General features: G+C 34.1%; 1 protein-coding gene across 1 annotated transcript in view; it reads right to left on the bottom strand.

Annotated features, from left to right (window-relative positions):
- The window catches only part of LOC106465222 (adenylate cyclase type 2-like), a gene marked incomplete at its 3' end in the record, with an annotated part of 160955 nt that overhangs the window by 94547 nt on the left and 41673 nt on the right, over positions 1–24735 (bottom strand). Inside the window, exons 3-4 of the mRNA XM_022393078.1 lie at positions 11651–11800; positions 10670–11023 (exon numbers count right to left, since the gene is read on the bottom strand). Coding sequence (XP_022248786.1) covers positions 10670–11023; positions 11651–11800 — 504 coding nt within the window. The remainder of the gene's footprint in view (positions 1–10669; positions 11024–11650; positions 11801–24735) is intronic.

Raw genomic sequence — 24735 nt, 5'->3', positions numbered from 1 at the left:
CAGTCATCCAGAAAAAAAAAATTTTATTCTAGAGATAAAAATTTTAAAACATATTGATAATGTCTTTATTTTGGGAGACAAGCTGCCAGGTTTCTTTGAGTTATTACGATTTTTCAAACTTATGTGAGGTTATAATATCACGTATAGGATAAGTTACAAATGTTAAATAGAGTTGCAATAAGGTTACCAATTCATCTACTATCAAACTTTGTTAAAAATAATTCAGAGATAACGAAATGCTGAGAAGAATTATATCATATTTGATATCCGTTCTCATAAAGTGACATCAAGGATGAACATGTCCGTACCAGATGTTCATTCAAATTTACATATTAAGCTTCAGAGCTAGAACGAACCAGAACACAAATTGCGTCAAAATCCCCTTTGATTCCCTGTGTAATCAGCAATATTAGTGGGTTGTGGTCAAACAGAGAGACACTGCCAAGAAAATAAACGACACTAGTTTGAGACACGTATGTTTCAGAATTCCTTCCTCGCTTCTTTTTTTCTTCGATGTTTTATACGCAGTTTTGTTTTATTAATAGATAATCCCCAGTCAATAATACAAGCCTTACAATCCTACAGATCAAAGACCGCTAACAAAAATATTCAACGTCAACAAAACTTGACAAAGCTAGGATTACCACCCACTCTTTTCTTTCTGGAGCTCAGCTAACCAGAAAATTTGATATATTTCCCCTTAAAACGATTCTACCGTAAGCATGTTTCCTCCATCTAGGAGGATATTTGGATATTTTTTAAGAGAAAGTATTGATTTTCTTCCTTCTCTTTCTCTCTTACTACGAGTTTTTCATGCTTTTAGATTAGTTTCCTTATAATAAATACTGTTCGACTTTTTTTTTATCATTAATAGGTAACTTTGTATATTTGTCCTTCTGTAAGAGTTGGTCAGAGTCCTATGTCTCTGACAAGAATATTTTTGTACTGAAAGGTTTGTGTTAGAAATTAAGCACAAAGCTACACAGTAGGCTATCTGTGCTCTGGCCACCACGGGTATCGAAACCTGGATTTTAGCGTTGTAAGTTCGCAGACATACCGCTGTGCCACTGGGAGGCAAAGTAGTGCAATAACTTCATTTTTATTGCACGAACATAATGAGTCTAAACGTCTCTGACTCTCAATTGGGTGCCCGGCATGGCCAGGTGGATAAGGCGTTCGACTCACAATCTGAAGGTCGCGGGTTCGAATCCGCATCCCACCAAACATGCTCGCCCTTTCAGCCGTGGGGGCGTTATAATGTGATGGTCAATCCCACTATTCGTTGGTAAAAGAGTAGCCCAAGAGTTGGCGGTGGGTGGTGATGACTAGCTGCCTTCCCTCTAGTCTTACACTGCTAAATTAGGGACGGCTAGCGCAGATAGCCCTCGTGTAGCTTTGCGCGAAATTCCAAAACAAACAAACAAACACTCAATTGGACTCAACAAAATAGGGCAGGGCATGACCTAGTCTTTAGTGTGCTGGGCTGTGGACCCGTGGATCCATGGTTCACGTCCCATTGCCGCAAAAAAATACATTTCACGATTCAATTAGAGTAGACCTAGAGTTGGCGGCGAGTGGTGTTGACTAGCTGCCTTCCCCTCTAGTCTATCAGCCCCAAATTAAAGACGATTAACATAGGTAACCGTTGTGTATAGCTATGCGAGAATATCTGAGAAAAAAAAGAACCTTCTTCTACAGAATTAATAACTTACACATATATTAAGTAAAGGCTAGAAATATTAATCTCAAGGTTAAATTTTTCCTGTTTAAAATATCTCTAAGAAACACTTCAGCCCGACGCCATTGATAGTTCAATGAAATCAATAATCTCTGACTCAAAAACTCATCCTAGTTCAAAATTAAACAAGAAAGGTCTACCTTCCGAACACACTCAAGTTATCGGGTTTCTTGTTTGTGTTTTATCTAATTTTGATTCAACGTGACTTTTTACTGTGAAAAGCCCTTTCATTTTCATTGAAGACTCCGCATGACTGATATCATTTACTTGACATCATTTGTGAATTGTTACTACATTTTGTTAAGCCTTGATGATTCAGTTGGTAAGTTATTTTTCCATTTCACTCTTCACAAACGAAATCCTTTGGTCTGGTATGTCAAAACTTAAAATGAATCAAATTTCGACGTTAAGTGAATTTCTGTTTACATTTTTGTCAGAACAACCTTTACAAAGCTAATACGTTGTGAGGCATGTACATTTTATTCGTTTACTTGATTATGGGATGCTATCTGGTTGTATAATATGCAGTTTTTCAGTTTCGTGCAATATCCACTAGGACATTAGAACAGCATTAAAAAAATTAGCTCCTAGATTTAACGAATAGTTTTCGATTCATGACAGACAAACTCATAATATATCCATATCTAAGATATGGAACTTTTAAAAACCTGGCTAGGACGAACATGCCCTAGTAGTTAACGTTATTGACTGCTGATCGAAAGGTCAAAGGTTCGAGACACGATATGCCACAGAACACGCTCCGCACTTTGAGCTCTAATGTGCTATAATTGTGACAGTCAACCTCGTTATTACGTTAAAAATATAAACATTGGATAGGCGATGGGTGCTACTAACTGATTGCCCTCCAATACTGAAGTTACGGACATAAGATGTCATTCAGTTAACAATAACAAATTTCCAGCATGTGGGTCTGTAGTAAAACAGATTTCATTGCATTAAATATTTTGTCATCGTAATTTACAGTACAATCCATGTAAGCATAAAGAGCGGATAAACAATTCTCTTTGTTTGATCTATATGGTTTAAAGGTTTCTGTTTGAAGCTTTCCTCCATGATAAACAATTCCCTTTGTTTGTTCTATATGGTTTAAAGGTTTCTGTTTGAAGCTTTCCTCCATGATAAACAATTCTCTTTGTTTGATCGATATGGTTTAAAGGTTTCTGTTTGAAGCTTTCCTCCATTATAAACAATTCCCTTTGTTTGATCTATATGGTTTAAAGATTTCTGTTTGAAGCTTTCCTTCGTGATTAAGTTTGGATATTTTAAGTCGTCTTGAGGTGGTCAATCATTAAACAGAGAGTGAAAGTGGTAATAAAAATTGAAGACAACAACATATGTCCAAATCTAGTTGAAATGAATCTAAGAAATTTATAATTCAAGACTAACCTGGATATTTCAGACTGCATGTTGTTGGTCTCAATTCATCATCCATATACTTTCATGTAAATAAGCATGTTCAAAAACTGTGTTCCAATAGTTTGGAGTACAGTTCAGTCACCTTATTATAACGATTATTTCATGGGAGAAATTACTTGTTTACATTTAAAGGCAATAATGAACAATGGGCTACTTGCACTATACCAAACGCAGAAACGGAACCTCGAGTTTCAGCATATTAAGCTTTCAAGCTTACAGCTGAGCCACTGCGTTTGGGATGGGGGAGAGGAATACAGTCGAATTTATAATAAAATACAAACCTTACATTAATTAATAAGATTTATTTGTCATTGTGGACATAGTTGCTGAAGATAAAGCTTCCCCATACTGTATCAGCGTTGTCTGGGAGCCTCACACTATGCACTGGATCAACTGAAGAGCTAGAATTAAATATAATGTTTTAGTAATATAAGACATGCCATTGTCACGGAATCACTAGTATTATATTTAGTAGCCAATTAACCATTTAAGATGTATCAGACTACTAGGTGGCGCTTCAATCAACGCCATTAAAAGTGAAAATATAATAGTAATGTTCGTTTGTCTGTTGAATTTGCCCCCAGGGCACAGCGGTATGTCTGCGGACTTACAACGCTAGAATCCGAGTTTCGATACCCGTGGTGGGCAGAGCACAGATGGCTCATTGTGTAGCTTTGTGCTTAACTACAAACAAACAAACTGTAGAATTTCACACAAAGTTACTCGAGGGCTATAATTTAATTTAGAAGTGATAGACTAGAGCGAATGCAATTGGTCAACACCACCCACCACCTACTCTTGGACTACTATTTGTCAGCAAAAAAGAAGGATTGACCACCACGTTATAACGCCTCCACGGCTGAAAGGACAAGCATGTACTGTGACGGGATTCGAATCCACATCCAGCAGATTGTGAGTCGATTGCCCTAACCATCAGGCCATGTTAGGTCCGTATAAATACTGCAATTTGATCAACGAGCATTAAACGTTAGATAATACTTTACAAGGCAGTTATGGTAATAATCGTTTGACTTACGTATGGTAAGCCATAGTTCGTTAACTACATTCAGGGCGTGGTAAAATAACATTTTCTAATCACATAAACCTTTTTTGTTGTTACTCTAAAAGTACCTTGCTTATTCTACAAAACAAAAATGTAAAAGAAAAGGGAAGCACTGCTGGTGCTTCAATCTAATGATCACATCACAGATTTCGTTAATGGCTCATTTTTTAATCTTCCACTTAAAAGAAGAAAAAGATAAACAATAATGATCTTTATGAGTCGATTGCCCTAACCACCAGACCATGTTAGGTCCGTATAAATACTGCAATTTGATCAACGAGCATTAAACGTTAGATAATACTTTACAAGGCAGTTATGGTAATAATCGTTTGACTTACGTACGGTAAGCCATAGTTCGTTAACTACATTCAGAGCACGGTAAAATAACATTTTCTAATCACATAAACCTTTTTTGTTGTTGCTCTAAAAGTACCTTGCTTATTCTACAAAACAAAATGTAAAAGAAAAGGGGAGCACTCCTGGTGTTTCAATCTAATGATCACATCACAAATTTCGTTAATGGCTCATTTTTAATCTTCCACTTAAAAGAAGAAAAAGATAAACAATAATGATCTTTAAACGTTTGCATAAAATATTTTATGTCATATGATTTATGGGGGTTACATTTATTTCTAGTAGAAATGTTTAGAAAACAGACGTCCCTTTCTTTTCGTTTCACATCAGCCTCTATATACTAATTTAACTTCTTGTTGAAAGTCAACGCGAGTAACGTCTTTAATTTGCTGCTAACATAATTAGTCTGTTATGTGATCAATTGACGCGAAACTAATCACTTTCCCGGTTTTTGTGAATGAATTAATCAACGTCTGAAATAGCACGTGATGGGGAGAGAGAGGGGGTGTATATATTGAAAGCCTTTGGGGCGAAATTGGTTTAGTAAAAATTGAATAAAGCATCAATGGAGCTGATTAAAGGCTTATTTTCTATATTGTTTTTTCTAATGATGATATGGTATTATACTGAAGCACACAAGTCGTTTATAATAAAGTACAGTATTTTTATTTTTTTGTTGAATTACACACTAGTCGTCCCTAATTCTGAGTGATAAATTAGAGGGAAGACGGCTAATCAACAGCATCCACTGATAATTCTAGGGCTAACAAATAATGGGATTTGACCGTCTTTCTTCTAACACACTCACGGCCCCAATGTATGGAATGCAACTGTTTATTTTTGGCGTTAACGGGGAGCGGACCCCCAACTTCAGATTTACAGTGCGGTATGCTAACTACTGGTCCACACTCGGCACGAAGTACGACATATTGTCATCTTGGGCATCTTAATAAAACTTTTATGTATGTTATAATAGCTTTGGCATTCTCGTAAGTCTTAGTTAGATAATAATAATTATAGTTCACACGTGCTAGATTTTCAGTTTTCGCTAGGAACTTTACACTTCAAAGTTTTGACACCCACAATGTCAACTTGAACTTTGTTCTTCTATAAATTGGGCCTATATAAAATATTCTCTGCCAGCCATCCATGTTACTAAATAAGAGAGTTAAATAAGTAATGCACACCGGTATGTTTGCGGACTTACAATGCTACAAACAGGGTTTCGATACTCATGGTGAACAGAGCACAGATAGCCCTTTGTGTAGCTTTGTGCTTAACTTGAAACAAACAAACAAATCATGATTTTTAAAACAGTACATAAACAAATCGTCACCCTCCTCAGTTTGGGTGTGGTTTGTAAATAAACACACGTCTTTATACTGAATAAGAGTTTGACATTTTTTCAATTAACTTTAGCACTCAGCTTTCCTTCATGTTTCAATGAGGCAACTTCTAGAATGAAAACTCTCCCATGGACTTTTAATTGTCAAAAATGTCATCGTATTTATTGAAGCTAAATCTCCCAGCCCTATCTAAACGCAGGTAAATCAAATGATCTAGTGATCCTAAACATAATCTGAAACATGATACTATCCTGAATTAGGTAAGACGTAAACAAGATACCGACCTGTTGATCCTAAACATGAAGAGACCTTGTATTGAGCGAAAGGTCTAGTCGGCATTGGATATAGCAGAAATAGTGTTTTCACTCAGTTGTTTTGATAATAATCTAAACCCTAATCTCAGTCCATGTTCAGCTAAAACTGAAACAATATACTGATATATACTGACCCTAGATTTAACCTAAACCCTAATTCCTTCTAGATTTAAGTAAAACAGAATCATTATACTGAGCTATTGACCTTAACCGTTTCTAGGCTTAGGTAAAACGGAAATTATCTACCAATCTATTGACTTTAAACTTGAAGAATCCTGATATTATACGAAAGGACTCGTCGGCAGTGGACATAACAAACACAGAGTAGTTAACATAATATTATACTTTTTTTTTTTGCTTTCACTCGGATATTTTTATTAAAACTAACCTAAACCCTAATCTCTGTATAGACGTAAGTAAAACTAAAACAATATATTAATATATTAACCGTAAACATAGCCTAAAACCTAACTCTAATTCGTAATTCTATCCAGATTGAAAAAAAGAATGAATATACCGCTCTACTTACTCTAAAAATAAACCCTAGTCCTATTTATACTTAGATCAAATGGAAACAATATATAATATCAACAGAGATCAGCGATGAACGTTTAAATGATGGAAATATTCGAAGATTAGTTGGCGGCGATGGTAGCCTTAGCAGTGTCAGGCTCTATTAAAATCATATGTGGAGTGTTGGGTATTTTCATATTTACCATATTAAGGCGATGGTAGGCCTTAGCAGTGTTAGGCTTTATTAAAATCATATGTGGAGTGTCGGGTATTTTCATATTTACCATATTAAGGCCATGGTAGGCCTTAGCAGTGTCAGACTCTATTAAAATCATATGTGGAGTGTCGGGTATTTTCATATTTACCATATTAAGGCGATGGTAGCCTTAGCAGTGTCAGACTCTATTAAAATCATATGTGGAGTGTCGTGTATTTTCATATTTACCATATTAAGGCACAATATACATATATAACAAAACTTATAGTGAGATTCTTTTAACCTACTTATAGTAAAAAGAAAACAACAAAAGGAAAACGCTAGAGTAAAACTGCACTGTAAATGATGTTTGTAATCTATAACTTCTCTAAACCTTTAATCTTAGTGAGGCTTAATAAATTACATAAAACACCATTACATATAATTAAATGCGAAACAAAGTTTTCGACGTTGCATCTAGCTGCTAACAATAAAAATAGAACAATATACGTATATTTATGTACATATAATATAATAGTGCTAATCTAACTGCATTTTATCTATTTTATGGGTCACTTCCGAGAAGGTATTCTGCTCAATGAGAGGTCCTCTGGTGGGACAGCGGTAAGTCTTCGGATTTACAATGCTAAAGTCAGGGGTTCGATTCCCCTCGATAGACACAGAAGGTAGCCGGATGTGGCTTTGCTATAAGAAAAACACACACTCAATGCATATTTGTGGGAGGTATAATGAGCTTTTTTGAAAAAGAAATAATTGAGATGAAACATTAAATATCTGAACATTCGTTCTCAACTAATCCACGTTCTGTAGTATTCTTGTAGTTTCTGTTGAAATAAATTACACTCATATTTTTGTGTTTTTATTACACTGGGCCGTGCGTGTTCAGTGTTCGCGTCCCGTAGCTGCAAAAATTTTAAAATAAATCGTAAGCTTTTTCTGGGGGGGGGGGCAAAATGGGATAAAAACAGATATACTGAATTAATTTTAATTTTAAATAAACGATTAGCTGATAAAAATTATGTTGAATTAATTAAATGATACAATATATTTAAAGGAGATATTATTGTTTTTACTGCGGCACTGTTTTTCAATCACCATGCTAAAGTAGCGGGGGAGGGACATTTTAAAATCACATTTTAAAGCATTTTCATAGGTTTGGGGGCCTCAAACTTTTTAATTCACATCAATGGAGCCTCAGACCAAAATAGTTTGGAAACCACTAGTCTGATCTATCCATTCAAAATTCGGGACGGCTAGCTCAGATAGGCCCTGCGTAGCCTATTCGTATATCCGAGAATAAAACAAAACAGACTCATGTCTTTCTGAAGGAAGCGTGGCGGACGAGGCTTTTTATTCAGTTTCAGGTTTTCTCAGGTAATCAGTTGAAGTAGTTGACAGACTATCTATAAAAGTAACAAACGAGACATGTTATATGGTTAACAATACTAATACTGTCGAAGATTCAACGGTAGCAGGTATAATGTCTTTCTGAAGGAAGCGTGGCGGACGAGGCTTTTTATTCAGTTTCAGGTTTTCTCAGGTAATCAGTTGAAGTAGTTGACAGACTATCTATAAAAGTAACAAACGAGACATGTTATATGGTTAACAATACTAATACTGTCGAAGATTCAACGGTAGCAGGTATAAGTGTAATTGAAATCGTGCTCTTGTAATTTGAAACCTTATCAAAACTTTTAGACAAGAACCTTTTCAGCAATTATCTGCCGCCCTGTTGAAAGTGTGTGTGATACGATTAGACTTCGTGTTTGAATACAAAAAGTACCAGTTGAAAACGCTGATTATTTGTAATAAAACATTTCTGATAAACATACAGAACACCAAGAAAGAAATGTTTTCTGGTGATTCACTGAAAATAATGAGATTTTTTTCTTCTTATAATTGTCTTATTTCCAGCCTTTCAATCAAGCCTTACTTCATAAAGTACAGAGGGTTTTTGTTTTAAGCTGTATTCAAGTTTAGACATATATAGTATAGATTTATACCCTTAAAATACCACAGCATTCATGAAATTAACTTTCTTGTTTTTACAGATTCATTAATTGGCTGTAGAACGAGAGAAAAATGGTACATTTGAGGAAGTGTACATATTCTTTCTGAGTAAGGGATATGTATACATTTCCTGGGGACAAGAGGTATATACGCATTCTTCAAAGGAGAGAGGTATGCGTGTGTTTTCTGAGGACAATGGGTATACATATAATTTCTGAAAATGGGGATATACATATGTTTCCTGAAAAAAAGGTATATACGCATTCTTCATAGGAGAGTACAAGGGGTATACATATACTTTCTGAAAATGGGGATATACATATGTTTCCTGAAAAATAGGAATATACGCATTCTTCATAGGAGAGTACAAGGGGTATACATATACTTTCTGAAAAAGGGGATATACATATGTTTCCTGAAAAATAGGAATATACGCATTCTTCCTGAGAAAGAGATTTACATACGTTTCGTAAAAACAATCTTACACTTGGCCATATGATAAAATATGTTACAATAATTGTGTAGTAAAACGAAATACTTGGAATTCTACACGGTAGTTCTGAAGTTAAGCGTTACATAAGGTTTTTAAATCTATAAACACACAGTGTTTGGTGGTCTTGTTTGTTACTTACACTTTCGGTGGAATATTTTTTTTTCCTTTATAGGAAATGACGTTACAAAAGTTTGTACAGTAATTTATGGGAAATTTTCGCTCATTAGTTTACATGAAACGTTAATTCATAATTTTCTATATTAGTTTATAGAAAACTTTACGGGCACGAACGACATCCAAAATGTCACATCAGTTTTAATTTATTACACATTAAATTTCACCAGATAATATAATTGTTCTTTTCTCGGTATTATCATCGATAAGTGCGTTCTGCAGTTTAAGCTTTTAGATTTCCTAAATCATACTTAAAATACTCACAGTAGAGTCTTCCCACCTACCAATATTTCCATTACTAATCCTTTTGTTCAACTGTGGAAATATTTGGTATTAATTACATGGGTAATCTTATTCTTCGTTACACGTGAGAGTTTTTTTACACGATCATTCAATTTAATCTTTGTACAGTGAGTGATTAGAAAAAATTACTTAATTTATAAGTATATACTAGGTGTTGAACTTAGTTCTAATGTTCGTATTACAATTTAAAACTCATAAAAAGCAGAAACATTACTAATTTAACAATAGGTTGAATTAATTTCAAACATATGTTCAAAAGTTTGTTTCTATAAATTGCTAAACGCCCTGTCTTAGGCTATTTAAAGCATTGTGTTTTAGCTGTTCATTATTAAGTTAGGATTGCTTTGTTTCGATAATTAATATATATATATATCTGTTATTGAAACAGGTTTAAAATATTTTTGTTTGTAAAATTTGGCTTCTAGAACAAGTTTAACCTTTGACCTTTTTGACTCTCAAGTTATCCCATCATAAGTAGCTTTCACAGCGTGATCTAGTCTGAAACTTTGTGCATTTTATAAACGGTGTAACGATTTTTAGTGTTCAAATGTAAAACAGTGGTACGTATTTCTAAGTTGAAAGAGACGCAAGTTTACTTGGTGAAACGAAATTGTAAATATTTGATACACAGAATTATAAATATTACAGTTTCTCGATGGTTAACATTAGATATATTGATATAAAAGGAACACTTATTTTCTACTTACCTGATTTCCTAGATGATCGGTTTCAAAATTGGCAAAGACTGCAGACAGCGCCACCTGGGAGACCGCCGTAACAAGTGACATAATGAGTGCTGGTAGTCTCGGCAAAGGTAACATGGTGTTCATACAGAATACTGTTAGATAAACAAGCAAAAGGTTGTCGGTATTACCCCGCAGGGGCCTGACGTATGACCACACCGAGATCGTCACCAACATTGCTGCCCACACCAAAAACCCTAACAGCCAACGAAAATGCTCTGCAACGCCTTCTATCGGAAGTAGGAATACAAAGATGACCAACAAGACACCTAGCGTAGTTATTAATGTCAGGTATCGAATAGAATCATCCCAAAAGTTCTGTTGAAGATATAAGAATATTAGTAAGAAGAATTTTACAGGAATGTTCATAACATGGATTAGGAATAGGCAAATGCGTTAGAGAAGGTGGAAAAGGTATAAACATATAAGGTTGAAAGAAAACTTCAACAATTTCAATAACACACAAAAACAGAACCTAGTGAGATATTGATGACATAAAAAGTATGGTAATACTGATGTTATTCAGTCAAATATGCAAATTTTAGCAGCTCCTCTTTCATATAAATTCAAACTGCTTAATTAACAACAGGAGAAAGCGGAAGAAAGTGCATAAGAAAAGTTAAAATGAATAAAGAAGTGAATATTAAAGTATCATAATGAGTTAAAATAATGGTTTCTGTGTGCTTCTTGGTTTTTATCTACACATAAACCGATGCTAGTCTTAATTAAAAGTTTTAAACACTAATTAACGATTTAAAAAACAACACCCATCTGAAGAAAGCAGTCGTTCAAAATGCATCAATAGTTTTACTTAAAAATAAACGGCCATCAAAAGTCAATTTCATGCAAGAACTCGTATTATATATATATATATATATGTCTGTGTGTGTCTAGAATTTGCATGATAATGCAGTGATACCAAATTGGGTGGGAGGTTAAACTTACGTGATCATAAACGACTTGGGTGACAACCATGAAGCCAACTCCATACAACAAACATATCATTAGCAAGGATAAAAAGAGGGAATGTTGAAGTCGCCCACAATAGCGCCGCTTGAGGTCACTCAAGTCCACCGCAGGAGTCATTTCACCAACCTGAGACAAAACATATTAAAACTTCAGTATTTTTGTTACTTTGTTTTTTGGTACAACAGCATACGTTAAAGGCTTATAAGATATTTCTTAGAGTCACAACGGAACTATCTTAAAATTTTAAGTTTGTTTTTCTACACAGTATGTATTTCAGCATCATCTTGTGGCAAGTGTTAAAAAAATGAAGATAAAATTTAAAATATTTGTTATGTTAATGAATAAGCTATACAATAATTTTATTATTATTTTTTTATAAGGAGATCTGGTAAGGATTTTTTTTTAATTACGCACAAAGCTACACAATAGGCTATCTGTGCTCTGCCCACCACGGGTATCGAAACCCGGTTTCTAGCGTTGTAAGTCCGCAGACATACCGCTGTGCCACTGGGGGGCTCTGGTAAGGAAAGGAATGAAGGCATGACATTTTTACAAGCATTCTTATGGCTGAACACGTTTGATATCTATAAGATTATACAAAAATATATAAGCGTCAAGGATAAACTGAAATATTTGCATTGAACTAGGAAACACAATCACGTTTATTAATCTAAACGGCCAACGAATAAGATATTATAGCCCTACTCTAGTGCTATTTGAGGCATTATGTCTGTTTTTAAAGATGTGTTTAGTTTTTAAAAAGTTTTAAGAACAGTATAAATCTACTGCTACAGATTTCTAGATTAAGTCGCTACTTTATTTATTTGGAAACAATACGGATACAAAAATATACTGATGTTTCTAATAAATATTCAACTGTGGAATTCTTGTATATCTAGCTAACAGAACACGTTTTAAAAAAAAACGTAAAAAATTAAGTTGCGTAAGTAACGATTTGTAAAGCTATGTTATTGGATGTAAAGCTAAGTGGGTTACTAAGCGTAAAACTGTGTAAGTTATTAAATGTAAAGCTATGGGAGTTATTTAGTATAAAGCTACATGGGTAACTAAGTGTAAAGCTATGAGAGTTATTTAGTATAAAGCTACATCGGTAACTAAGTGTAAAGCTATGAGAGTTATTGAGTGTGAAGCTACGGAGGTAATTAAATGTAAAGCTGTGTAAATTATCAAGTGTAAAGCTATAAGAGTTATTGAGTGTGAAGCTACGAGGGTTACTAAATGTAAAGCTGTGTAAGTTACTAAGTGTAAAGCTATAAGAGTTATTGAGTGTGAAGCTACGAGGGTTACTAAATGTAAAGCTGTGTAAGTTATCAGGTGTAAAGCTATAAGAGTTATTGAGTGTGAAGCTACGAGGGTTACTAAATGTAAAGCTGTGTAAGTTACTAAGTGTAAAGCTATAGGAGTTATTGAGTGTGAAGCTACGGGGGCTACTAAATGTAAAGCTGTGTAAGTTACAAAGTGTAAAGCTAAGATAGTTATTGACTATAAAGCTACATTGATTACTAAGTGTAAATCTGTGTATTCTATTAAGTGTAAAATTATGAGAGTTATTGAGTATAAAACTACGTGGGTTACAAGGTGTAAAGCTAGGGTAGCTAATAAGCGTAAAACTATATAGCTACTTGGTGTAAAATGACGTGGTTATTGACGATAAACGTACAGATGTCGATAATTTAAACGGTATGAAGGTCGCTAGGTGTAAAAATAGGTGGTTATTGACTGTAAAGCTTATAGCACTGACTGTAAGGAAATATGGTCTAATCAGAGTAAAGCTACATAGTTTCTGAGTGTAAAATTATATGGTTGTAAAACTATGTATGTTACACTGACTCTAAAACTCTATGTTTAAATTAATCTCTGCATTAATGAGTATCTGTAGAAATGTGTTCTTTTTATAAAAAGTATACTGATTTCCCTCTGTAAAACTAAACGATTGACTGAATGTTCATGTTAGGCAACATCTTATTTCCAAACCTTTCGTAATCCAAAACTCTTGTTATTTTACTAACATCTTCAAAAAAGACATGAAATGGTAACATATATATATATATATATATATATTTGTTGTTGTTGTTGTAAAATAAAACATAAACATAACGAAGAAAACGATTTTGTTTAAATGTATGAAATTTAAAGGTCCTTTTCAGGACCATCACATCCTGAGAAGAAGGAAGCCATGATTGTACATATCAACATATCAATAGAAACTGGTAGTGTATCTTGAATTTTCAATAGATGTGATATTTAACTGTCAGGTTTTTTCTTTGTTTGTGAGTAAATGTTTCAATATGTGTGACAACTGTCTTATCTAGAGTTTGGGATTTTACAGTGAAACATCGATAAACAATTATAACACGTGATCAAAAGGTTGTTCCTATTTAAAAATAAAAATTTGACCGCATGTTGTAGACTGAACTTGTGACCGAAATTATCAACACTGCCCAGAAACAACTAACTCTGTTACCATCCTTTGTATAATAAAATCTCATATCTTATACACGTTAATGTCTAAGTAGCACACCAAACATGCTCGCCCTTTCAACGTGGAGGTCGTTATAATGTAATGGTCAATCCCACTATTCGATGGTAAAGGAGTAGCCCAAGAGTTGGCGGTGGGTGGTGATGACTAGCTGCCTTCCCTCTAGTCTTACAGTGCTAAATTAGGGACGGCTAACGCAGATAGTCCTCGTGTCGCTTTGTTGCGAAATTCAAAACAAACAAATGTCTAAGTAGATATTAAAAGTAGAATATAACTGAGTTTTCATTTTGAAAAAATATTCTAGACCGACTGACACAGTCTGAACTTGTGACCGTTTGTTGCATGTCGGGCGAAGTATTGAGTAAAAAGTATACAAGAATTGTATGCTTATTGAAATGTCTCGTCAAATTTTGAGAAATAGAATATCGTGAATACACATTTGGTGTTTTGTATCAGTATGTAAAGCGAAAGAACTATGTTTACTGATTTTTTTAAATTAAGTAACATAGAAAAGTTTTGATTAAAGTATGATGAACATTAAATTTATGAAGAAAATACATGATTATGTATAGTTTGAACCATATATTTTCAGTATTAAGTATAATGTAAATACATAGCGACAATGTATATAATTGACTTGTTCAACTTTTATTGTAATAAAAGTTTTTTCTGCCATATTGATCACCCTCTTCTTTCAGTAAAACCGTGAGTCAGACAGAGTGTTCTATTTTCAAATGAAAGAGTTTTCTGTTTTAGCTAACACTAAAGGTCAAAAGCTTTTCTAAACTTAACGTCCTGCCTGGCGTATTGTCTGAAAACAAAGTTTATCGAGCTGGTCAGCAATCTTCAATATCAAACACGTAGGTCGTCAGTCTCAGTATCAACAATGTTAATGACCAAACCAAACTTTGAATTCTATCAGCCCCTCTCTTTTTAGTAAAAGGTCGACATACCGTTAGCTGTGAGCCAATAAGGTTGAGTGTCATTTGGTGATCGTTTGCTTTCAATGTTAATGATGTCAGTTAGAAAAAACACACATACATTCAACCTTGTACTTCCTTCTTGACATGATGGTTTTGAACACGTATGTGATGTAAGTTACATCTCTAATGTAGAAGCTCAGTTATATTTGTTATCAAAGATTTATGAAAAAAAGGTAAGTGTTGCTATTCTATGATGGAAATTAGACACATTTATTATCTGGTAAAATGATTTACTACAGAGTTTATTAACTAAATGTTAAAATTAAAAATAGTGAAACATGCATTATATGTGTATAGTAAGTTTGTATGTTAAAAAGTGCCCTTTTCAGGATATAAAATTTAAAAGTTATAGAACAAAATCTATAAACTGTATGTTAAATCGTTCAATATTTATAAAAACATTAGGTGTGACAAAAACTTTTCAGCAGTATGGTATATGTGTGACAATAACAATAACCAGCTCTGGGAATAGCCAAAAAGGTATGTCATACAAGTTAAATGCACTGACTTTTATGTGTTACCATGACACTGTTTCAAAATATATTTTACTTTTGAAAATATAACAGGAGAAAATTCAAATAGAACTAGATTGTTTGTTATAGACTAGAGTGTTACCATTCGTTGTTTAATGAAATCTCATACATGTAACATGTTGAGAAATTATTCTAAGCTGATTGTTGTAAAGTATGGTTGTTTTGTGTTTATAAACTAAATTCATGTGTGTGTGTGTGTGTGTGTGTGCACGCACGTTAAGAGAAAGGTGGCCACTTGACAATTTTTGTTATTCCTAACAACGTTTAACATTACAGACTGGAATATATAACACTATTTTTTTTTGTTTTTAAAGTACAAGAATTGTTCACTATCGTCTAAAAATTATATAAAATCTTATATGATGAATTGGAATGAACATAATTTGTAGGAAAGCTAATCCAATACATTTATAAACTATGATGCTTACAGCACCTGAAGTTTTGTATGAATGGATTGTATAATTTTTAAGTGAAAAGATAATTCAGGTTACCAAAAATCTTTGAAATAATCACTTGATTTATAATTGAAGGTCCTTATGTTTATTTGGAAACTAATAAGTGTAAATGAAAGATACAGAAATATAATTTTTGTTTCGAAGAAACGAAAGCATTACTTCAATTAAGCGAACAAAACGTGTTAAAAATATTGTTTCGAGAACATTTGATTATGCTAAATCAATAATAGTTTTACATGTAATTGAATCTAGTAATTGTTGACACGTTTAGACAAGAAGCTCATCATCCTCCAATTATAGGAACATTACTCTTAGTAACTAGTTATATGGATAGCATTAAGACAAACTTGTGAAAGTGTAAGTTTTAAATTACTGCATGATATTTAGATATTTAAATAAGCGTCCTTTTTAGGATGATAAAAATGAATTATTGGTTTTAATAACTGCCTTATTCAAATAATGGATTATATATATGTAATATTAGTTGTCTCGTTGAAATAAGGGTTTTATTTGTGAAAGCGAAACAATAGATTTGTTAAAATACTATGGACAGTAAGATTGTCTTTAAAATAATGGTTTTACTTGTAACATAATTAAATCTAGACATTCATTAAATAATCATATGTGTAAGTATAGTAACGCTGTCTGACTTTGTAAAACCCATATACGTTAAAAATATAAAGTAACAGGTGTAAAATTAAATATATATTAATGAAAACAAAAACATAAGTTGAGATCTGCATCTAGTTGTACGCAACTAGTGTGGCAACCATAGAGAGCATAACTTCGTTTTCTGTGATACAGTTTAATGCTAGTTATTTTTCATAACGGTATATGCATGTGAAAGTATCCAGGTGGGGTGGAGTTATCACCCTAGGGCAAGTTAAGAAAATTGAAAACAATTCCAGATGGCTGCTGTCAAATTGGAAAAATTCATGGATGTCCATATCTTTGCAGCTAGATAAGCTATAAGCAAGATGAAACTATCATTTTTTCATGTTTGCATGTATGAGGAAGGCGTTTCCTATGCTAGTTTTCTGATGCTGTATAGAAATATGCTAAATTAAACATGGCATCCAAATATTCTTTCAAAAATCATTTTTCGTGGTATATACATGATATTCAAATACTGGTAAATTAAGGTTATTTCATATAAAGTCAAGCAAATTATAATACCTTTTCTTGTTAATAATTCGTTAAGCAGCAAAAGTTTCCAATGGTCAACAGGGTGACTACAATTGTGTTCGTGATTAGATAAGAGTTAACCTAAATGAAATATGCCATTGTTTTTATTTCAGAATAAATGCTATATTGAACTTGATGGCTACATCATTATGTGCACTTGTATCAGTAACCGATAAGAAAAACATTGAAAATATTCTATTAATCTATTTATTGCAATAAATTATATAAATTATTGTTGACACAGTTATGTGATAAATTGAATTACAACACATGGAAACTAACTAGTCTGTTCTGATTATGGGTGAAAATGGATGAATCGTGTATGTTTAAATATGAGGGTGAATGCGATGACAAACTTTCATGCTCTACTAATAGTGAACCAAGCAGTGTACTGGCCCTCATTGAGGCAAGTAAAGCATATAGTGATGGTCTATGGACAGAACTTGAAAAGCAATTATTGCAAAATCCGAATTTGAAACTACAAGAACTGTGTGTCTAGATATACATCAAAGACTAAGATCATCAAATATAAGAAGGTAGATAAACCTGATGAAGAAGCAGGGCCTTCGGCCAAACGACTCTGTGTTTCACTAAAACATTTGATTTCTTGCAACACTGTTTTTATTGTGGAGAGCCATGCCAGCTAGAGAAGGAAAGGAATCACCCAGAAAAATGGAAACCTGCCTTTTTGTGCAACTCAGTTCTTCCAGGGCACGATATAAGACCCTACAATATTCATATGCTTGAGAAATGTGATGAGCGAGCTGATCACTTGGCAGATAAAACGAGAGTTCGAGTACAAGGTGCTCTGAGTGATCTTCATGCCATGAAAGGCCAGTATCACAAAGACTGCATGAGCTAGTTATTCACAAACAGATGTTTATTGTCTCAAGAAATACAAACTACATCTCACGAAGAAGACACTGATTCAGCACTAGAAAATATCATCAATATGTAAAAACAGAAATCAAATGTGAAATTCGATAGAAGTTTTTGAAGAGTACAGAAGTCACTCATGCTCCAAACTTGGCAGGACTCATCTAGATGACAAACTAAGAAAACACTTCAGAGGAGAACTTCTTGTGCTATCATCGCCAGGTATTGCAAGCATGATCACCTTCTAAACAATCACTGCAAAGATATTCAAAACTTTGAAAGATGATAACGAAGATGACATCACTCGTAGTATTGGAAAAGTATCCAAGCAAGTGGCACTTGAATGTAAAGCAATCACTCATAATAAATATTGATACAACACCCACATATACCTACAACTGGCTGCTGAATCTGTTTCAACAACATTAAAGGAATTGTTGTTTAAAATATCTCCAAACTTCTCCAACTCCTTGCCAGCATTATTGATTGGAAATATTGTAACAAGTGTTGTCAAAGGAGAAGGAATAAATCTGTAGATTGCACATTATGTGTTAATGAGAGATTCAAGAGAAATGCTGAATCATCTGTTTGATTACTGTGTTACATGCAGCTATGATGAAGTGCTTTGATTCAAAAAGTCAGCTGCTGTAGCAGCAGCAAGTGATCTCGCTCACCAAGGCATATCAGATGCAAAACATGGTTTAGTTCAAATCCTTCCTGACAATTTCCACACTAATATATCGTCCATGAATGTCAAAAAATCAACACATTCTCCATCAATGATTATCGTGCAATTATCGGGAACTGACGAGCCTAAAGCACAAATGACAATGTTGTTAGACACGACGAAAGTTCAAAAAATATCATCAGAGGAATAGTAGAACTACATTCTATTCACAGCTGACCTCCAGTTATATTGAGTAGCATTGTATGTACAGTGGGACATCCAGACTAAGTTTGGTAACATTTACCTGAAACTGGGTGGAATGCACCTGCTAAAGAATTACCGTGGTTCTATTGGAGTCCTTATGGCTGAGTGTGGAATTGAAGAAATTCTGAGTTCAGCATTTGGTAGTGTGGCCAAAATGGAGAGTGGCAAGAAATATCCATAAAATGTCAGAGCACTAAGGTTACTTGTAGAAAACCTTCTTTGGCTCTTGTTTGTGAAACACCATCTGAAAAGATGGCTGATCTCCTGAAAACATTGAACATATTGCATCTCAAAGCGGAACAGCAAAGCTCTGGGTAGATTGTTATATTAAACTAGTCTTCATAATACTTAAGTACACTCATGCCAAGCAAGAAGGTGATTGGCCATTGCATTTGGCAGCTGTTTAAGATATGATCCCTCTTTTCTTTACAGTATGACATGTAAACTATGCACACTATGCCCTGCATTACTTGAGATTAATGCAAAGCTTGACTGAGAGTGTAAGCACAAAGTTCTTCAGAGGCCAATACACAATGCATTACAATTCTAGTCTGTTTAATGACATTTGTAGTAATATAGTCATAGAAACTGCCTTTATGAGGTATTGATCTAGTGGAAATGTTAAGATAACACTCAAGACTGTGCGTCTACAAATTTGGGCTTACAATTTGCACACTTGCCATACCATAATCAATGATTTGAACATTGTGCAGGATAGCAAGCAGCAGGTAGGAAAAGCCCACAACAAAGAAGAAATGTCAGCAAAAATAACTGCTGACACAAACGAATGAAAAGCCTTGCAAGACAAATTAGCGCTCATTATAGATCTGCGAGATCCAGATCAGCATTCAGCAGAACTGGTGAATGTCGTCAGTGGTAACATTGCTGCTCACTCTTCAGTGAACGTTGACAATAAAATATTGATTAGAAAGTCCTAAATGGAGAAATTTGAAGAGATCTGGCCTGATGACTTTAATAACACTATACCCAAACTTTTTACTACGATAGCAGTCTCACATAAATTTGTCAAAGTAGGTGAAACCAAAATCATTGACACAGAGACTATCTATGGAAGAGCAATGGGCCTGCAATCAAGTGCATGGGATCTCAACACAAATGAACTCCTCAATCACAAGCTTACACCTATTCTGACATCAATGTTCGATGAAAGTGGAAACATAAGGGATGCCAAGTATAAATCGAGTCTGAAAAATGTTCTCAGAGTTACTTTTATCCAAGAGAATTGCAGAGAGAGAGATATCAAGGTAATATTTCTTGATAGATGTTCGATCCTTTGGGTGGTACAGTGGTCATCGTCTGGGACTGTACAAGACTATCTAGATCACTTCCGAGGGTATATTCTAAACCATCTGAAACAGAGTGATGTGTACCTAATATTTGACCAGTGAATGTCCTTATGGTAATGCCTTTGATATATATTGTATTTAGTTATGTTAAAGTATCATTAATAAATCATCCACACATATCATTTTACTTCCAGGTACATTGAGGGTAGCACAAAAGAATCCACACGAGCCTAAAGAGTAAAAGCAGCTAGTCGAGTATACAAATTACGATTTAACCTGTTCTACCATCACAGAAGGTTATCTCAACATTCACGAGAAACAAGGTCCAACTGATCGATCTAATTATTAAATACATTATGACACATTGTCAGACAAACAAGTTGTTTGTCACTGGTAGCAATCTTGTTCCAGAGGAAATCAGTGAGAAGCATGTAGCCAACTGTCATGATATGACAACTCAGAAGAAGGCTGATACCATTATCATTCAGCAAGTGGCACGAGTGGAGACTGGCGCTGTCTCTGTGACTGCCGATGACACAGACATATACATACTTTGCTGCACTTGTGCTATCATAAAAATATATCATGTAAAGTACTGGTGGTTTCTCTGATCCAAGGATGAGTTGTTTTTGATGTAAATGCAGCTGTATCGAAGTACAGCTCTGTTGTCCCAAATTTGTTGGCTGCACATAGTCTAATAGGCTGTGATGCTGTAGGATCATACTTTAGTGTTGACAAGCTGGAGGCTCTAACAGTTCTAAAAACTGAGAATTGTTTACTTGACCTTCTGGGCACTAATGCAAATTTCTCTGATGTTTTGAAACAAGCTACTCGTTTCATTTGGTCATGCTATGGTCAACCTCAGTGTTGGTCTATGTCTGAGGCTTGAAAAAAGATGTGGTTGTCAAAAGTCGACAGGAGTAAGGCTTGTGCTCCAAAGCTCTGTTCATTGCCTCCTAGTGAGGCACTACAAGAGAATGTAAGCAGGGCTCATCTTCAAACAGTTGTTTGGCTCCTTGCTCTGGACAAATCTCTACCTACTTTAGATCCCACAGATTTTGGATGGTCTAAAGCCAATGGATCCAATGTATTGAATCCAATTATCATACAAGATGACACTTCACTCACTCCACCACAACCATGTAAAACACAATACTGCAGCTGTATAAGTTATATTAATGCATGCACATCATTCTGTTCTTACCAGGCTAAAAACATTCGTCACAATGAAAAAAGTAGAGATTCCCAATGTTTGTCAGATGATGATGTGGATGAGTGTGATTAGATAGCCTTCCAGTAATAAAGCTAGTGATTTTATATAGTGATTTGTTTGTCTTACAAATTGATAGACACATATCATTCTAATCTGAAATCACTTGATTTCATACATATGACAAAAGTAAATTTTGTATTTTCGATGCCATGTTTGATGTTGCAGAGCTCTGCACACAGCATCACAAAACTAGCATCATAACTGGCTTTTTCATACCTTAAAACATATAAAACAACAGTTTAATCATGATTATATCTAGTTGCAAAGATATGGACATCCATGATTTTTTCTGATTTGGTGGTGGCCATCTTGGATTTTTTAATTTTTCTGAATTTACCCAAAGGTGAGAATTCCACATCCATCTATATATCTTCCCAGACATCCTGGTGAACAATAATCAGCATTTAAAAAACTATATCAGAGAAAAAGGGGTCAGGTGATATATTGGCCTTTGGCTGCCAAACTAGACTGTCACTCTTTGTAAATTGTATTTAATTATTATTTCTAAAGCGAAACTGTAAACACGTAGTTATGAATTAAATTAAATTATTAGTTTAAGACTTTGTTACTATAATATTCTGTTGATCTACATCATACCATTTCGTCCTCTGGTGCCACTTCGTGGACGTCATCGTCTCTACCTCCCCCACTGCCTGGGGTCGACACAAGTGTGGCGCCCTCTGGTGGTGGGCTGCACAGTAGTCCCAATAACTATTATAGTGCACACACGGCCACAAATTGTGAAGTGCATTTTTGTGGCAACGATTCGCTAGCCGTATACTTTCGGATTCAAGATCAAGCACACCAAGGTAGGCCGCGTTAAACCCCAGGGCTGAAGGTACAGCTTGATCTTATTTAGAGAAATGATTCTTGAATAACATCCTTTTCCTCTGTATGCTATTATAACACACTAGCAGTGTACCCGGCGTTACTTGGTGAAAATGGCTTTCCATATTCTGAGTTGTTTTGATTAATTCAATCATATTAATCGTGTTTTTTTGTTGTTTTTTTTGCAAAAAAATCAAATTAATTTATTTACCTAACTAAATATTTTGATTATAATCGATGAAAATAACAATGTGTGAAGAAAATAAAAAAACTTTTAAAGTTATTTTAATCATAACAAAACCAGGTACATTGTTCCTACTGCTTGCATGTGCTTTACATGACATTGCAAGTTTCCAAAACAAAATTCCATACCTTCAGTGTCCCGATTTCTGCTGTGTGATCAAGTGTTGTTTGCAGCATATTCTAACTTTGTTATTGTTTCATTTAATGAAGAATTGATTTATTTTCTTCTCGTTGTAACTCAACGTAAATGAAAATTTGTCGATACCAAACGTTTTTGTAAAGTCATCGTATAGCTGATTCTTGCGAGTACACGCAAGGATATTCGTTTTTGATAAAGCATTATTTGAAACGACCCCATTCAGGCACAACTGGTGTATCGTTTGTCCTTAGAAAATGAGATACAGGTAAAAATTGTATTCATATAAAAGGATGTTAGAAATATTTTGCAATGTGCAACACATTAGACATTTAACTTAATGATAGAAAAAGTGTTTTATAAATGTATGCATTTGTCATTCATAACTAGCATTTAGTATTAAGTATAGCTAAAAATATTTATGTTTTACTTAGGTAAATGTAAACCAAAAACTGGTATATTGTACAGCTTTATATAAATATGGAGAGCCTTCTGGTGTTACATTTTTAACTCGACATTTCATATGCCCAATTAGATGAATCAAGAAAGTTTCATAAATATTACTTTTATTTAGGTAATTATTAATATTACACAAAATATGCTTACACATTTCTGATTATTTATGCCTAATATTTTAAAATCTTACCTAGATTACAAGTTAAAATATTTTTAACACCAGATGCCACCTCAACATTGTTTCTGGCTTTCTCTATACGACGAGACTCTAGTTATGTTTACTATTTGCGGCAGAATCTTGACGATGGGAAATCAGTTAAGCATTCTGGCGGTATTACCATCTGACGAAAACCTACAACGTAGAGAATTTTTTTCACCCTCTATTTCTGAGGCTTATTTGTTGTTGTTTGTTATTAAGCACAAAGCAACACAAAGGGCTATCTGTGCTCTGCCCACCAAGGGTATTGAAACCCGGTTTCTAGCAGTATAAGTCCGCAGATATACCACTGTGCCACTGGGGGGCCTCTGAGGCTTAAAATGTGGTTAAAGAAACAACCACTGGTGAACCTAAATGTTTCCAATAAACAGACTCACATACAAGGGATTTTCATGAGTTTTTGCTAAATCTGTTAAATTCATTAGTACAAAAGATTGCACTAATGAGTCATAATTGTTTTTGTAGGTTCACTTTCGACTTCTATCATATAGTTATAGAAAAGAGTTTTGGTGTATTTCCGTATTTCCAGACTTTATAAAATAAATAAAAAAAACTACAAATTAACTTGGTCAAAATAAAAAAAACGTAAGTTGCTCGTTAAGAGGATAAAACAACCAAAATTATTGACGTTGTTTCGGCCAACCAATTTTCATTGGACCCGTTGAAGGTTTTTCGAAACGTTGAATACAGAGTTAATATTTTCTATGGCGCTTTAAACAACACATGCCTGCGATGGTTTTTATTGTCTTGAAATTTTTACATGTTCTACAGTAATTCCTGTACGCTGAGTCCGAAAATATATCAATTTTTCTCCATTACATACAGATTTTTCACAAAACGTCATAATGCAATACATTAAAGAAAGACCACTACACATAGTTTTGAGACTTAAAGACGTAGAGTTCACAAAAAAAAAATATGGATGAATGAGGATGCATATTCGTTTGACGTCAATGTTCTTCTATTTTATTCAGTTTGTTTGTATTTTTTGTTAACAAACATAATAATAACAAAATGTTCATTGCGGTAAACGAAATAATAATTTAATCTAAGAAAGAGTTTTTTTTTACTTCCGGATTTGTAAAACATCCTTATGTGATATAAAAAAATTATATTATTTTCAAAATCTTCGCAGCTG

This window comes from Limulus polyphemus, unplaced genomic scaffold (assembly GCF_000517525.1).
Source record: "Limulus polyphemus unplaced genomic scaffold, Limulus_polyphemus-2.1.2 Scaffold1874, whole genome shotgun sequence".
Lineage (NCBI taxonomy): Eukaryota > Metazoa > Arthropoda > Merostomata > Xiphosura > Limulidae > Limulus > Limulus polyphemus.
The sequence above is the reverse complement of the archived record's forward strand: the minus strand, read 5'-3'. Positions and strand labels throughout refer to the sequence as shown.